Below are 17,705 nucleotides of genomic sequence, written 5' to 3'. Positions count from 1 at the left end.
AGTTGTTTTAACTAATCTCTGCCAAATTTTTATCTTGTTGCTCTTATGTCCTGCTTAAGAGATTTTTATTAATTCCCACATATTTGAAATTTAAATGTATTAGAAATTTCTTTAAAGCATACACTAATTCATGCTAGTCATAGAAGCAATTACACCTAGTAATAATTTGCCTTTTGATAATATTCACAGTGTTTGTGATAAAAGTTTGTAATGAGAATGAGGAGGAGAAAGCATAAAAGTAGGATAGGGGACACCCTGCAATATCTCTTTTTTCTTAAGTCTTAACTTTTTTCAAGGTCCAGTGAATGTAGTACCTCCTCCTTGCTGTCTTTCTTAATTATTTCAGCCTATGTGGATCTCTTTCATTTCCCTTTTGAGACAGCAATTATATATCATTGAGACTGTCTGGTACTGTTTTCTACTTTTTTCATTTAAGTACATGGGATCACCAGCTATGGAGGGGGACAGGTGGTCATATCAGATTTTTTTCTGACAGCTAGTTGGATCCGAGTATGTATCATGCAGTGAAAAGAGTAATAGAATTGGATTCAAAGGACAGAGGTTCCTGATGTGCCATTTTATTAGCTATATAACTTTGGGGGAAGACACAAGATGACTCAAAGGCTCAGTTTTTCTATTCAAAATGTTTTTCATGTGTAGGAAGCAGATACTTTCAGTGAGTATCCCAGGTGACCCTTAAAGCACTGATGTAGGAGGTCATTTTTTCAAGTCTCCAGAAAAGCAGATATTAGCCAGCAAGAATCAGCATATTCTCTTCTCACTAAAATCACCTGACAAGGTGATTTTCATCATCAGTGAGAGATAATCCAGTGATTATCAGTGAGAATATTCAGTGCACTTGCACATACCTCCCTAAGTAATATGATATTCCTCTCCCCAACATAGGACACAAGCCTACTAAGTAAGCCTACTCCAATTTTACCCTATCTAGATAGCTCAAAGTATAGTAGCCAATATAGCAAATCAATATCGATCTAGGAGTCTGAAAAGAATAAAGAATATTCTTCTAAAATATGGAAAGCATGGAGTTATTAATTGGATAGATCAGTCTTGATATGTGTAAAACTTCCTTCAATCTGAATGACCTGGGCAAGTGGGGGCAGATTTTAGATGGTGACTTAGTAGCAGGAAATCCTGGAACCACTCTGGGAATACTTCCAAACAAAACTTAAAATGACACCTCAAAACAACTGAAGTCACAGAACCAAAAAGGAGACAGGATGAGAGTGCTCTTTTGTAGAAAACAACTTCAAAGATAACTAGAGAGCATCAATTTTCATAGGATAAGGGGGAACTGGAGGTAAAACTGCACATGGAGGAGTTCTGGCTTATCACCCCCACCTACCTGGCCAGGTTCTGAGACTGGGTGTTGGGAACTGTCAAACCCCCACTGTGTGACAAAATCACAGTTTGGGAAATGAGGCCCCCACTGATACCCCTCTGTGGCCTCTCTCTTTCACTTCCCTCACTAATGGATGATTATTGTTCTCTCTTCAATAACAAAGAAATGATATAAGAGCAAATATTTATAGAATAAATATATATCCCACCTTAATCCCTTCATAGTATTACCCTAAAAAATTATATTCACTGAATTAAAACCTAAAGATCATTATCCATTACCCCCCTCCTTTCCCTCTCTAGAGAGTTACATTCAATGCCATTACAAGCCAGGCAAGCCAAGAACATCAATCACCTTCAAGACACACTCTACTATAGACAGAAACCAGGCAACATTGTCAGGTGCTTTAAAATAACACAAGAAAAATAGAACTTGCAAATTGAGGAAAACCCCAAATCTGGTCTGTCTCAAATTACCTTTTAACCCTGTACTTAGATACAAAATGTTTTGTTATACATCTCCTAAGTAATTGTGATTGATTGTGAAAGCTGACCAAAAGTAACAATGATTCTCCTTAGGTCAGGGAGAACTATTGTCCAGATCACCCTGTTTATGTCATTCATCCATAGCAACAATGTTTCATTGACTATCTCCTTAGGCTATGCATCTGTTATTAAGTTCTATGGAAACATATAATAGAAAATTGATTGTGTGCCAGAAAAGCATGTACTCACTGAACCAATAAAATAAATGAACCTCCATGCCATGACAGAACACTGTGATGCCTACGCATGTGGGACTGAGCACATAGTGCTTCTCACTCCATTATTTGACTGAAATTGTCACACCTGGACAGAGTGGACTCTGGACCCTCAGAGAAACTACTGGATGGATCTCTAAAACTGGGCACAGGCCAATTTTGGGATCCTGGGACCCTTTCTTAGCCAATAATAGTAGAGTACCCTTCATTCACCCCTTGAAGTCCCAAGCACTGGCACCAGTCCATAGTGAGGCCTTGAAGTCCATAGCATAGTGCTTGGTCTTTCAAGCCTGCACTGGGGTAAAGACCCTAGCCTCAGAGCAAAATAGCTCATAGTGCTCTAAGTTCTGTAAGCTGTCTGCAAAGGAGATAGAATCAGAAGTTTTCAGAACTTCCAGTCCACAGGCAAAAAAGGGCTGGGAAAATGAGCAAATAGCAAAAGAAACATCTAACCACAGAAAATTTTAAGGAGACAAAAGAACAAGGAATTGATTTAGTAGTGAACAGTGAGAGCAAAGCAACTACATACAAAACTTCAAAGAAAAATGGGAACTGGTTCAGGCCCTGGAAGAATTCAGTCTGAATGACCTATTTTATAATACACAGGCAATACACACTAGCCCTATGTGTTTTATTATACAAGGCAAATAAACAAGAAACATATGAAGACCTATTCTGTTGAGTTTTCAGCCTAATCATCTTCTTTGTGTATGTGTGTTTGTTTCATGTTTCTATTTTTCAATTCATTCTCTGGAAGTGGACATTCAAAAATCAGTCTTCAAATATTAATTCCATTAATTACAAAGCTGTATAAAATGTTTCTTAATTCTACTCATTTTACCTTTCATTACTATATGTAGATCCTTCCAAGTTTAAAAAAAAATCTAACCTGCTTATCATTTCTTACAGTGCAGTAATATTCCACCACTATCATATGCCACAATTTGTTCAGCCATTCCCCAAATGATGTACATCTCAATTTCCAGTTCTTTGCCACTACAAAGAGAGCTACTATACATATTTTGGAACATACAGGTTCTTTCCTTTATTCCCTGATCTCCTTGGGAAACATACCCTTTATTCCTGGGTCTAAGAGTATACCTGGTTCTATAACTCTCTGGGCATAATTCAAAATTGCTCTCCAAAATGGTTGGATCAATTTCTCAGTTCTATCAGCAGTGTAGTGTCCCCATTTTTTCTATATCCCCTCTAACATTTGTCATTTTTCTCTTTTATCATTTTAGCCAATCTGATAGGTATGAGATGATATCTCAGATTGTTTTGATTTGTATTTCTCTAATCAGTAGTCATTTAGAGTATTTTTTCATATGTCTATATGTAGCTTTGAGTTTTTCATCTCAGAACTGTATGTCCATATCTTTTACCCATTTGTCAATTCAGGGATGAGTCTATTCATCTTCTGACAATCCTTCTAATCACCCTTTATAATGGGTTGGGTGCAGGAAATTCAGGGGAGGTAGTGAGAGAGGTAGTACTGGGAAGAAATTCCACATTGTTTTTCCACATACAACTTAAAGTTCATTGAGCAATTACAGGAAAGACTTATGCTTGTATGTTTTTAGAATCCAATGCAGGTCTATGACTACTTCAAAGGAAGATTCAGGGAAGAGAGAAAGTAATCCTACTTTTATCCCATGATGAGATTTTTCATAAACTGCCATTTCATTCCATTTTGGCCTGGTCTTTTCCATAATACTAGTTTTAGATTACAAAAGTAGTCCCATACGCTTCCATGGTGACTTCTAGTATAGACTTGGGCTATTATTCAGTCGTGGCCATTCCCCTATATGTTAATCTGTCAGAAATTGCTTTCTGTGGCTATTATGGCTAATAAGGCATTCCGTTTTGCATCTCTCTGTCTCTCTCTTAGACACACACATATTCTTGGATTCCTACTTTCCTATATCTATTCTCCTTTCTTTCCTGATGTTTTGCAGACCTATTTTCCTCAGTTAGGTTGATGGAAGGAGAAAGATTGGTACACGTGTTACCGTAAACTGACCTCAAAATCCTCTTCCTGTATTCAGTCTATGATCCTATGAAATGTGTCCTTTGTTGAATCTATTTCTCAATGTGCTGGTCTTCCAGGCACCATAACCCAAATATCTTGATACCTGAGGCATAACTCACTTCCCGTATAGTTAATTATCCTTGTAATGTGGGTATCTCAGCAGTCAGAAGGTCCTGTCTCTGCTACTGATTTGCTGTGTATAGGCGAGTTGCTTAATCTCATGTACCCTCAGATTCCTTATGTCACACGGGTGAGGATATTGATAATGATATATCTGCCCTACCTTTTTACAGCCACTTAGTTAATAAATACTTATTAAGTACCCATGGTGTGCCAGGCACTGGGCTAAGCACTCTCATTCATAAATGATAATATAAATGCAAAACCGGTTGGAAAAGTTGGAAGGTACTCATTGTATTTAGTTATCCATTCACTGCTTGACTTTTGGAAAAGAACATAGTGTTCTTAACAGCATCTGAACTAAGAGGCCTTTAAAAAATGAAACCTACTTTTTTTTAATGAACTTTTCCTTAGATTAATTTTACAACTCATTGACTTCTGACCTATCCTAGGAAATTCTATTTCTTTTTATGGTCAGTGGCCCAGAAACTTCACCAATTCTGGATGAGTAAACTTTTTTTAAAAAGAATTCTGAGTGCATATAATGTTACATATGAAATTTATTCCCTTTTTTAGAGGAAAATTCTTATTTAATATTAATGGAGTAAGTGAAACATAAAATGATATTTCTTTAATCTTTAATGAAATTTCTGCTTTTAGCATTTGGCAGTTCCATTCAGTGACACAGAAGAGCTTAATGCTGACACTTTTTGGGAAAGATTTGCTAACTATCACTGGTCTGGTTTTCAAAATCTTCTTATGACTAAGGTGATCAAGAATCCATTTAAAACTATGGCTTAAGCCAAGCCAATGCCTCCTTAAGGAGCAGTGATTTAAAAGTATAGTGGGGCTGGTTTTGTTTGTTCATTTGAATCCAGCAATAATCCATTATCAGAACAGAGACACAAAACTGGGCACAGCAACTCTGCAACAACTTCTCAGGCTGGAAAATCACGAATGATTTCAGTTCTTGGTTTTGCATTTATTTTGTGTTGTTGTAGTGTGCAACATTTTTAGACACTGTATTTGTTATTTGATAACTAGTCTGGTTAAGACTGAAAAGACTAGAGTGCTGACCAATGAACCATTTAGGTCATAGCAAGTCATGCCTACTAAGCAATGAGGGGCTGCAACCTGTACTGGTGGGAATAGCAGTCTTTCTGAAGGAAGTCCAGCCCCTTGGAAAAAGTCAAGGTGTTGTTAGCAATGTTCCATTTTGTTTATATACAACAAGGGCTAAATATTTGTGTGATGAAGGGCACTGGTGATTGGCCCTTGCAAATATAAATTAGTCTGTGTTCTTGGGGGACACAGTGCCCATTTCTGAGCCTTTCCTGCTCCATAGGATCTAGAAGAATTTGTATTTCTCTGGAAGGAACTTTGAGAACTTACTTAGGGTGACCTCCAGGCCACAAGGAGGCATTAAACTAGATCTTTCTTGGAGTAACAGTTTGTAATCTAACAAAAATACTCATTTAAATCACTCACCACTCAATCAATCAACAAGCATTTATTAAATGCCTTACTTTGTGCCAAGAATAATGCTAGGTTTAGGGGTACAAAGACGAAAATGAAACAGTGCTTTCTCTTACAGAGCTTACATTCTATCACGAGTAAAACATATATACATGTAGATACATATGAACAGATACAAAGTAGATCCAAGGTGTAGCAATCTGACTCAGGTCAGGCTAGTACTTCAGATTCAAGACTGAAATGAAATGAGACACTCATAGAACATCAGACAATTAACAAGATGAGGCTAACTTAGCCATAGCAAGGAAATAGATTCCAAACAAAGAAAGGAACATCCATCCAGCTGAGCATACCTCTAATGTTCCTACGTTGCCCATGATGACAATTAGGGGGCACAAGCAAATTCAATCCTGCCTCAGGCATTTATTAGTCGTGTGACCTTGGACAAGTCACTTCCTCTCTCAGCCTCAGTTTCCTCATCTTTAAAAATGGGGTTAGTACTAACACATTGTTCAGGATTGTTGTGAAGATCAAATAAGATAACAGGCAAAGTGCTTTGCAAACCTTAAAAAGGTATTTAAATGATAGCTATGGTGATGATGGTGATGATGATGCACTAATCAGAAACCAGAAAGGTGGTCCAGATGACGACCTCAACTTGAGTACTTAGGACATTAGGAAGCTACACTAACATCCTGAGATTTTATTTCCATGAATCAATTAATTCTCAAGGGTGATTTCAGTATCTTTTTAAGGGAAACACTAGCATAGCCTACAAGGGGTAGGACCTTGAAATATTGTTTCTTACACATGAGGCAAATTGGGGTGATGAATTAACAGCTTGGGTGGATGGAAATAACTTTTTGTACCTAGTTGTCTGCATGTTATCTCCTTCACTAAATTGTGAGCTCCTAAAGTGCAGGTTCTATTTTTCAGTTTTCCTTTTATTCATTGCACTTAGCACAATACTTGTACATAGTAGAGGCTTACTAAATGCTTGTTGACTTACCAGTAAGAAGTGATGTAAGATTTTTAAAAGCTAGGGCTTCTAAGAGAGAGAAGTGAGGAAGGAATGAAAGTAATTACTATAAACAATATATCAGTGGTTTAAGGATTTCATTTCAAAAACTATAGCCAAAGATAAGTGGCTTAAAGAAGCTCTGTGAGTTTTTAGGGGAATTTTAATTTTTTTTTTTAGAAAATGAACCATAAAGTATAGAATCATTTTCATTGGAAATGATGTTGAAATTGGAAGAAGGTGGCCTGTCTTCAAATCCCAGCTTGGCTATTTACTACCTGTGTAATTTGGTCAAGTCATTCAACTATGCCTTGCTTTCCTCATCTATACACTTGGCCTCTACTGCTTAATATCTCTGTGGTCTTGGTTATGTCAGTTAATCTGCCTCATTAGTTGTCTTCTTGCTTCATCTACTTGATTTACAATTGAACCTATTCAAAACTACCAAAGTGATTTTCCAAAAATATAGATGTGACCATGTTATTCCCCTAACCAAGAAGTCCCAATGGTTCTCTGTTGCTTCTAGGATAAAATATAAACTCATGTTTTAAGTGTTAAAGCTCTCCATCGCTTGGTCCCAGTGTACCATTATATCCTTTTTACACATTATTTTCTTCTTTTTACTCTATGATTCAACATACCTAGTCATCTTGCTATTCTTAACATTAGTGACTTTATTGACTGTCTTTCCCCCATTGCAATGACTGCCTCCTATATTTGGAATGCTTTCACAACTCACAGCCTTTTAAAAAAATCCCTTGTTCTCATCAACATTTTGCTCAAATAATCTACATGAAACCCTTCCTGATCATCCTCCCCCTAGTTCCCATTGCTCCCATTCTTTCCTTGTATTTACTTGGTATGTATTTTTCATATTCCTACTGCATAATGCTACCCCCTATAGAATATAAACACCCTAAAAGCGGAGGCTATTTTATTTCTGTCTTTATATGCCCATTGGCTAGCATAATGCCTTATACCTGGTTGGTGCCAAATAAATGCTTGTTGATTGATATTATAAATAGCTATGTCTATAATGGTTATATCTATGTATATGTAGATCTGTGTTTATTTATATCTGTAAATATATATATATATATGTAATTAATCTAATTTATGTTTACTAGCTCTTTCTTTACTTCCTTTAAACATGCCCAAGTCTTTATTTAAAAAAAATCAATAAATTCTACCATCCCTATCAAGCTATATTTATTCTCCCTTTCTCAACCAAATTCCTAGAAAAAGGAATTCTCTCCCTCAACGTTCTCTTCACTCTTTCACTCCTCAATGCATTGCAATTTAGCTTCTGAACTCATGCAACTAAAATTGTTTTCCAAAGACATCCATGCTCTTAATAGACAAAGCTAATGATCTTTTCCTCAGTCTTCATCCTTCTGGACTTTTCTGCAGTCTTTGACATTGTTACCTTCTCTTTTCTCCTAATACTCCTCACTTTTTCAGGACGTCTGTCCCCTGGTTCTCCTAACTGACTACTTCTTAGTCTCATTTACTGGTTTTATCACTTCATTCTCCCTAACTATATATATGTATCCTAAGGCTCTGTCCTGCATCCTTTTCCGTTATTTCTCTACATCCTTTGTTCTGGTAATCTCATTATCTCCCATTTGATCTCTGAAGATCTATATATCCATTCTCAGTTTCTTTTCTGAGCTCTAGCAGGGCATCATCAACTGCCTTTTGAACATTTCAAACTGGATATGATAAAGTTATCTTGAAGTCTTAATGTCTAAAATTGAACTCTATTCCCCAGTGCCACCTAACCTTCTTAATAAACTTTCCTCTTCTATTTAGGACACCAATATCTAATTTCAATAAGGGCTTTTAGAGCACAGCAGGAATAAGAACAATATGTGGAAGGAAGCTAGAACCTTCCTCTCATCCACCTTAGCCCCTGTTGCTCAGTTTCTACCAAGTATTGAATGTGTCCCCCCAGATAGATGCTAACTCTACCTACTCATTCTAATTCCTATGAGAGTTTACCAAGAGCCTTTGCTCCACTTAGGATCTGCACCCCATCCCCCAATTTCCATTAGTCAGAGGCATGGCCCATACTCTCTCTCTCTCTCTCTCTCTCTCTCTCTCTCTCTCTCTCTCTCTCTCTCTCTCTCTCTCTCTCTCTCTCTCTCTCTCTTTCTCTCTCTCTCTCTCTCTCTCTCTCTTCTCTCTCTCTCTCTCTCTCTCTCTCTCTCTCTCTCACACACACACACACACACACATACATACACATATGTAAGGAGTCATAAACTATAATTCTTTTAGTAAAATAAAATAGGAGACACTGGGCCTTACCATTTGCCACTGTTCCCTAAGAACAACTGGCCTTTTAATTTGTCCTGCCTCTGATCCCTCTTACATTTATTGTCTATCCTAATTAGAATGAGTTTCTTGAGAACATAGACTATATTGTTTTTTTCTTATTTGAATTTCCACACTTTATCATAGAGCTTGACACACAATAATTATTTAATCAATAAAATGCTATTTAGATGATTGATTTATTCATATTGATTCTTGACATATATATTTTTGATTTCTCATTATCCCTCAACTCACATATCAATCATTTGCCAGATCTTGCCATTTCTACCTCTATAACATTTTTTTGAATCTGACCTCTTTTCTCCACTTGTCTTGCCACCACTTTAATTCAGATTCTCACGCTTAGATCATAGATGTAGTAATAGAGGGGAATTTTAGTTGATTATTAAGTAAGACCCCTTGTTTTACAAATTAGGAAGCTGAGACCTGCCCAAAGTTACACAGGTAGTAAAGTTAGAGAGCTGGTATTTGAACCTCTGTCCTCTGATTCTAGATCCATTGTTCCTTTCCACTTTACCACAATGTCTCCCATGAGATAAATGATATAACAAGATAGTGACATACCATGATGTAATATGGCAATCCAATAATGAAGACAGACCTATTGGGACTTCAGAGGGGAGCAGTCACCAGAGGAGCAGGCTGATATAACTAGTGAAGGTTTCGTGTAGCAGGCAAATGCAGAAATATTTGGATTTTTGTTTTCCAAGATTCACATTCCATAAGAACATTAGAGAACTATGAGCAAAGTACTATGTAAAGTCTTAGGAGGAAGGTAATTACTAACTAGAAAGATCAAGGAGAAAAATGAAAAAAAAAATACCCTGACCTTTGAATATTGTTCCAAGCAGGGTTTCTTAACCTAGAGTCTGTGAAATTTGTTTTTAAAAAATATATTTTGGAAGCTATATTTCAAAAGAATTGTCTTTTTTTAATCCAATGCATTTTATTTTATGCATTTAAAACATCATTTAAGATTTAACAAGCATTTATTAAGCGCCTACTATGTGCCAAGCACTGTGCAAAGCACTTTATAAGCATTATCTCATTTCATTCTCACAACAGTAACCTTGGGAGGCATATGCTCTTCTTATCTGATTTTACAGTGGAGAAAACTGAGACAGACAGAGGTGAAGTGACTTGAGTAGAGTCACATAGCTAGTATCAGAGTTCAGATATGAATTCAGGTCTTTCTGATGCCTAGACCAGAGTCCTATGGAGGGCACCAGTTTGTTGTTTCTATTATCCCAAAAAAGGATGGATAGGTTTCACAAGACTGCCAACAGAGTCCATGACCCAAAACATCTCCTCACTGTCCCATGCAGAAGGATTCAGATCCTAGTTCTGACAGACACACTTCCCCTTGGCCATTACTTCTCAAGTGAACAGGCTGTGTGTCTGTGTATATGAGAATGTCTGTAGAGCGGGAGAAGAGGGGCCATGATGGAGACATTTGAAGCAGACATTGATCAAAGAATGAGAAGCCCATGGGCCACTTCTTACAGCATAAGAGGGAGGAGCAAGAGGAGCTGTCCATTCCAGACCTGGAGATCAGAACAACCCTCCCTCCCCCCAAACTGAGTCTTCAGCCTTCTTGAGCTCCCTTTTCTTCTCGGGTCTGGATAAAGAGCTCATCTGCTGCCAGGGCGTTTAAGCTACAGTTCACATCCCACCTTGGGACCTCCTGGGGGTCCTTGGTTTTACTATTGGGTCAAACGCAGACTCTTCTGACAGGAAGGTCCCTGCTAGCCCTTTTTACCTGGAGGGAGGAGGGGGTGGACTTGAGGTAGGGCCCTGGATTACATTCTTGCTTGGACAATTGGTTCCTAATGTGTCTCCTTGATTCAAAACTCTTCCTTCTCCAGGCAATAAAAATTGATTTTCTCTTAGATTCAGATCTGACCATGTGACTCCTCAACTCAATAGATTCCATTATACTATTAATAGAAATTCCTTTGATTTTAAAGGCCCTTCAATCTATCTTTTCAATTTAATTACAGGTTATTTTCTTTCTTGCCCTCTGTAGACCAGCCACATGGACAGAGGGCTCCTCTAAGCCTTCAGTGTACTCTTTCCTCACTTCTGTTTCATAGAATCCTTTACTTCCTTCAAGATTCAGCTCAGGGGCCATCTTTTATACAGAGCTCTTCCAGATTCCCTCAGCTGCTAAAACCCTCCCTAACTTATATTTATTGTTTTCACATATAAATTGTATTTAGCTTGTACATACTTATGTAAATAACATGTATACATATGTGTGTATATGTATGCACACATGTATGTTATCTCCTTTAATTGAATGTAAAATACTTAAAATCCAGGATTTATTTTATTTTTTGTTTTTGAGTCCCCAAATATCAGCAAAATGCCTGACCGTAGGAGGTGCTTAATAAAAGCTTTTTGATTGATCAATTGATTGATTTTTATCTACATATTTATGACCCCTCTTAAAATCCAATATTCTGATGACTCAAGGTATTGTAGTATGGAGATAATCCTTGGTTCTCAAAACATTTTGCCAGTAGGGTATAAACTCTGGTGGGTTTCTGTCAATCTAGAAGGGATTTGAGCCCACGCCTGGTGGTGGATTGTAGTTTTTTCCACCTAGGATGATCCAATCTAGATTCAGATAGCCTGAGTCAGGAGTTGAACTTTTTGGCTCCAGAAATTCATAATCACTATTTCTTAGGGCCTTGAGCTGTATTATTGGAGGAAGATTCTATACCAATTAAATAATTAATTTAAATAGGCAATGATTGAATCTTAAGATTTTAGAGTTTTCTAATCAACCTAAATCAGGCAGAATGGTGCAGTGGATAGAGCACCTGACCTGCAATGAGTCAGGAAGCCCTGAGTTCAAATCATCTTACTTTGTGACCTTTGACAGTTATTTAAATTTTCTTGCCTCAGTTTCCTCATTTATAAAATAGAGATAATTGCATCTTTTCCCAGGGTCATTATGAAGATTAAAGTAGATAAGAATTGTAAGCACTTAGCAGAATGCCTAGAACATGGTAAACAATATATAAATGTTAATTATTGTTATTAAATCAACCTTTCTCCTTCACCTCTCAAGTCATTTCCTAGAATCATAGGATCTATCAAAATGTAGTAATCACACCAATTCTCCTAATCAATCAATTCTCAAGCATATATTAAGAATGATGCATTGGGTGGCTAGAACTCTGCTAGGTTGTAGGGATTCAAAATTGACTCTACCCTTGCTCTTGGAAGTCTTATTTTCTGCTCTCCGAGGAAAGGCGGAGGCTTTGTTAATATTTGATATTTCAAATATAGCCTGTGAACCATTGTTCTAGCCCAGAGGGGTTCCCAACCTTTTTTTTTTCCTGTGTCCCTTGGCTTTCATTAAGCCTTCCCCTACTCCTTATTCAATATTAAAGAAAATAAATTCTAGAGTTCATCATGCATGTATGTGCACATAAGAAATAAAATAGCTTTAGTTAATTCCAATAAGATAATTTGCCAAATGTTATCTTTTGTGTGCCTCAGTTTCCTTACCTAAAATATGAATAATAGTTGCTCAGTCCTCCTACATGGGATGTTGGAAGGGAAAATGAGAAAAATAAATGTGAAACCACTTAATGTTATTTTAAAAAATGGTGATCGAGAAATTCAAGTTGTTATGGTCAACCTCATCATTATTGTTAATGTGACACCATGAAAAAGGAAACATTTTGGAGAAGTACTGTAGCACACTTAGCTTTATTGAAATTGAACAAATAAAATCTTTTTAAAATAACCCCTTTTTACTGCACTTTTAAAATTTATTTTCATTTTATTATAATTTTTTTACACATTGTCTTTATCTGAATAAGCAAAAATACCTCTTTTTTTTTCTTACTTAAAACACGTAGCCAGGATTCGAACCACGTAGCTCTGGTACCAAAAGGTTACAGATTATGAAAATCACAGTACAGTTTTAAAACTCTTAGGTTAGTCAATGGTATTTAAAATGACAGCCACTTTAATGAAGGTAGAAATCAGTGGTCTGTAAACCTATTGGACTATTGTTCACAGCTACAATGAGAGCAGTGATGGAGAAGTTAATGCTAATCTGAGCTACACCATTTAGGAAGCAAGAGGTCCATGAATATTGTGGTAGAGGGGAGGGAAGAACACATTGGCACTTTAAGTTGCAAGTAAATACAGCCAAAAGAAAGTCAGTGCACCATCTTGGCAGAAAAATACCATGGATTGTCTCATTGATTTCTAGGACAGAACACTATCAAATTAATCACATAGTACACAATTTTTACCCCAAAATTACAACTCTAGGAAAGCAAGATATGAAAATGCACACCTATAGGGCTAATTGAGTTGAGATCTGGTTTTCTTGGAAGTGTTCATTTCTTTCCCTTTTTAAGTATAAATTTATGAGCCACAAAAGGATTTGATGAAACACTAACTACTGATAGGATTGTGAAATGTAGCTCAGTGGACTTGTTTTCACATACAAAGGCAGCATTTTCCTGAAAAAGTTTGGTCCTCTTAACTCACTGGAGGGTAGCCGTTATAATTATTAGATGGAAAGTATTTTAGGTTTTATTTAAGTGAACATTTCAGTACCAGAATTAGTTAAAAAAAATTGGCTCCATGAGCACATCTGATTGACCCAAGATCTGGAAGAACATGTTAAGGGATTTGTAAGGGGACCCTCATCACATGGTTCTGTGATACCTTCATTTTGTGCAATCAATTTTCTTCATGGACTGAAACTTTTCTGTCTTCTTTCAGTGTCATGAAATCCACCCCCCACCCTTCTTACCTCCCCCCAACCCCTCAGTCCAAATGATAGAAAGACAATTCCACCGTTTATTTACAAGCACAACATTTGGGCAACAGTGTCCCTACGCCCAAAGGGTTCACCTATTTCTTATGGACATCCTCATGCCGAATGATTTTGTATGTGATCCAGTAAAAGATGTTGAAGATGAGGAAGGCCAGGGGGAAGGCAGCTCGAGATATTGTATCAATCCTTTTAGCCCGGTCCACAAACTTCTTTTTGATGGAGTCTGAATCCTTCGGGGGTGCGGGAGGTGGGTTTGGTGGTGGGGCTTTGACTGCTGTTCCATCTTTAACTTGGAGGCAATGGCCCATCCCATAGCCGCTGAAATTGAAGCGACTCTCACGAGCAACTTCTTCTTCCTGGGAGGATGAAGGAAGAGGGACAAAATATAAGTGGCCATTTTGACATAAAGGAATTCTGGCTGGTTACTTCTAAACTATATGTGTGGGCATATATGTAAATATTTATATATACACATACACATATGTACAGCTATCCTTTCTGCACTGCAACTTTTCCCTTTGTGGTTTCTTTTGATAAATTGTCCGTAGGCAGACGGGTATTTTGGGGAAGTTTTGCAGAAGCCAAATATTACACAGAAAGGCCGGCAGATGACGACAAAGAAGGTTAGAACTCAGAAATGCCTAAATACTATTGCATAATATCAACCTATTTTATCTTTTACTACCAAAAATATGCATTTTCTTTTTTAAGGTAAAATTAAAAAGTTAAAGTTCATGAAAAGAATATGAAAGTCAGCAGACAACACAGAAAGGCTAGAAATGTAATGGTATCTTAAAAAGTTAGTAAGTCATAAATGCATGTCAGGTGCTGTAAATACCTCATAAAAGAAAAAGAAAAAAATTCAGACTTCTTCTCCGGGAAGGCCAAAGGGAAGGGAAGGGAAGGTTAAAAAACTTTATGCAAATTTTCCAGATCTTGCCTAGCTCTAAGCATCTTGATGTGGAAGGGATATTTGTATTAATAAATCCTGAACAACTCCGAGGGATCTATGAGAAAGAACACTCTCCACATCCAGAGGAAGAACTGTGGGAGTAGAAATACAGAAGAAAAACAACTGCTTGATCACATGGGTGGAGGGGACATGGCTGGGGATGTAGACTCTAAATGATCATCCTAGTGCAAACACCAACAAGATGGAAATAGGTTCTGATCAAGGACACATGTAATTCCCAGTGGAATTGTGTGTGGGCTACGGGAAGAGTAGGGGGGGGAGGGAAGGGAGGGAAAGAATATAATTCTTGTAACTAAGGAATAATGCCCTAAATTGACTAAAAACAATTAAAAAAAAAAGAGAGAGATTTCTTTTACCTTCAACCTAATGAATTTTTTTTTTTTTTTTGTGGAGAAGTGGGTCCCTTTCAATATGGACATTTATCATGGTGATTGAGGGGGGAAGTAACATTTTAGTAAGAGGAATAATGATAACTTTCTTGTTATTTTATCCAATCAGTCACCTTGGAGTGGCAACAACATACTCAGGCACACACAAACAGTAGAGAGACATTTTAGTCCTAGCTATTGAACTACAGTTCAGTTGACCTGGATTGAGAGATTAGATTTGTCTGTTTCTGCATCACTCACACTCTACAATTAACCTGATAGTGGGAAATCAGTGGTGTCAGACCTTCCATTTGCATTAGCAGATTAGCTTTGGTGAATGAAAATAACCCAATTTTATAGCCTTGTATTTGGTTCATCCATGCCATACAGAGCATTTGGGGAATCATCTCCTAGGATCAGGAGTGTGCTGGAGCCAGTTCTTGTAGGTTTGGGGGAGTTACTTGCTAAATTTTCACTGTGATCATTTAAACCCAGGTAACTGGTGAATGCTACAAATCAGGGCTTGATTTATTTTTGTATTGATTGTGTGATGTAAGAACCTGATGGAGAAAATGTTATCGATGCAGATAAAACTGAAGTGTGTTGTGTGTACATTTCCTATCTCCTTGCTTCCCTGGCACTGTTCCCCATCCCCTCTCCCCATAATTGGTTAGTAAACATTTACAAAGCACACCCAAGCGCAGGATGAAATATTCTAGCTCACTGTCAACAAGGTTCACATAAGCACTTTGTGTTTGCAAGCATGGCTTGGGAAGATTGAAATCAGAAGTCATTCTGATATATTCTATATTCTACAGTCATTCAGATCCTCTTCCATGGCTGGCTGACTTCATTGTCTGTCATGGAGTATCCCTATCATGCAGAGAAAAACCAGGGGTTTGGCAAGCAGCGGCACCCTTGGGCTGTAGAGACAGCCAACATGAATCAATGCCAACACTTTGCTTTAGTTTGTCTTTGCAGAACTTGTCAACATGATCAAAAGGCAGATGAGGGAATGCTGCCTCACTCTATAGCTAAGGCTCTGTGTATTAATAGTTCTTATTAATGATATTAATATGGAGAAAAACCAATTCCTTCAAAGGCTATCAATATATGGGTATTATAGACATTTGTCTGAAGATGATCAGAGACATTTCTATTTTATAAAGATTTTTATCACAAAAATTCCTGGTTGTCTTTTCAAATGATATTCAGAACAATTTGTCTCATTTCTTAACTAAATGGGTTTGGTATATGAAGTATTAGATGTACAAGACAGCAAATAAGACATGGCGGATTGTACATTTACCAGCCTCTCTCCTGCACCCCCCAAAACAAACTATCGTTGTATTTGACCCTCGACTTGCATGTTCTCCAAAATGAAGTGATACCCCATGACACATGTTCAAATAAAGCTTGTCTCAAAAGTCTTAGTTCAGGTTTGAGCTTTGATATTCATTAAAGCTCAAATGTGCACTAAGATTGTTAGGAGACCAACTATTAAATGATTAGTTACCATTAACTTGGGATAGAACTTTTTTTTTTTTTTTTTAGTAATGGATTTAATGAGAAGTTGCATGAAATACAAGTACAATTCCTGGTACACAACTGGTTAACCCTGAGCTATTTCCCCAGAAGAAAAAAGGTTTTCACCATTCGAGGAAATTGCTTAATGCAAAACTATGAAATAAAATGATGTACTTTTGAAGATAAAAGAAGCAAATGAAATTACAGTTAAACATTGTATCATCTTTTCAAATCATCAACACATTTTATTTTATTAGTTTTTAGTTATAATATAAAATAATGTATTAATTTTAGTGAGTGCTTATGCCTATGGGGCACTCAAAGTGGTACTGCAGTCAGTGCCTGAAAGATGGGCTCCTTGTCCCATCAGATCCTTTACTGACAGATGGATTCAGCAGAGTCTTGGGCTTCCTAGTTAATCTTATTTGTTATAAGTCATCTAATGACTTAATATAGTAAATATGGTTTTAGCTGGTCTACCGAAAACATCACTAGATCAAGAATTCGATTCTACACATGGGTTCTAGGCTATGTGAGTTTGGGTATGTCATTTCACCTTTGTGGATCTGTTAACTTAGTTGCAAAATGTGAGAAAAAAAGGTCAGTTGATAGCTAATAGCCCTTACATCTATAAAATTAAGATTCTATCTTATAGTCTGAAATTAAAACTTTGGCTTTCAATGTGATAGAAATGATAATGCTTTTAATAATTTCTAATGTGTAGTTCTTTAAAATTTTCAGTTTTATAATTATTATTGCTTTTTTCTATATTTATATGGAGCTTTAGAAAGATTTCTATTTAGTATCTTATCTAAGCTTTAGAGAAATCTTGTGGGGATAGTACTATAAGTTTTCTATTCATTTTGCAGCTATTTACACTTAGACATGGAGAGATTATGTTAATGAGAATCAGTCACA

General features: G+C 36.9%; 1 protein-coding gene and 1 long non-coding RNA gene across 3 annotated transcripts in view; one reads left to right on the top strand and one right to left on the bottom strand.

Annotated features, from left to right (window-relative positions):
• LOC130455939 (uncharacterized) overlaps positions 1 to 17,705 on the top strand; it is a 69,443-nt gene that overhangs the window by 14,776 nt on the left and 36,962 nt on the right. The window lies entirely within an intron of this gene.
• GLRA2 (glycine receptor alpha 2) overlaps positions 12,803 to 17,705 on the bottom strand; it is a 323,328-nt gene continuing 318,425 nt past the window's right edge. For both annotated transcript variants that reach the window (XM_001364618.4, XM_001364558.4), the window contains exon 10: positions 12,803 to 14,275. In XM_001364618.4, the coding sequence (XP_001364655.2) occupies positions 13,997 to 14,275 (279 nt within the window). In that variant the 3' untranslated portion in view covers positions 12,803 to 13,996. The remainder of the gene's footprint in view (positions 14,276 to 17,705) is intronic.

The sequence above is a fragment of the Monodelphis domestica genome, chromosome 8 (assembly GCF_027887165.1).
Source record: "Monodelphis domestica isolate mMonDom1 chromosome 8, mMonDom1.pri, whole genome shotgun sequence".
NCBI classification, from domain to species: Eukaryota; Metazoa; Chordata; class Mammalia; order Didelphimorphia; family Didelphidae; genus Monodelphis; species Monodelphis domestica.
This window is presented reverse-complemented; position numbering and strand designations above follow the sequence as displayed.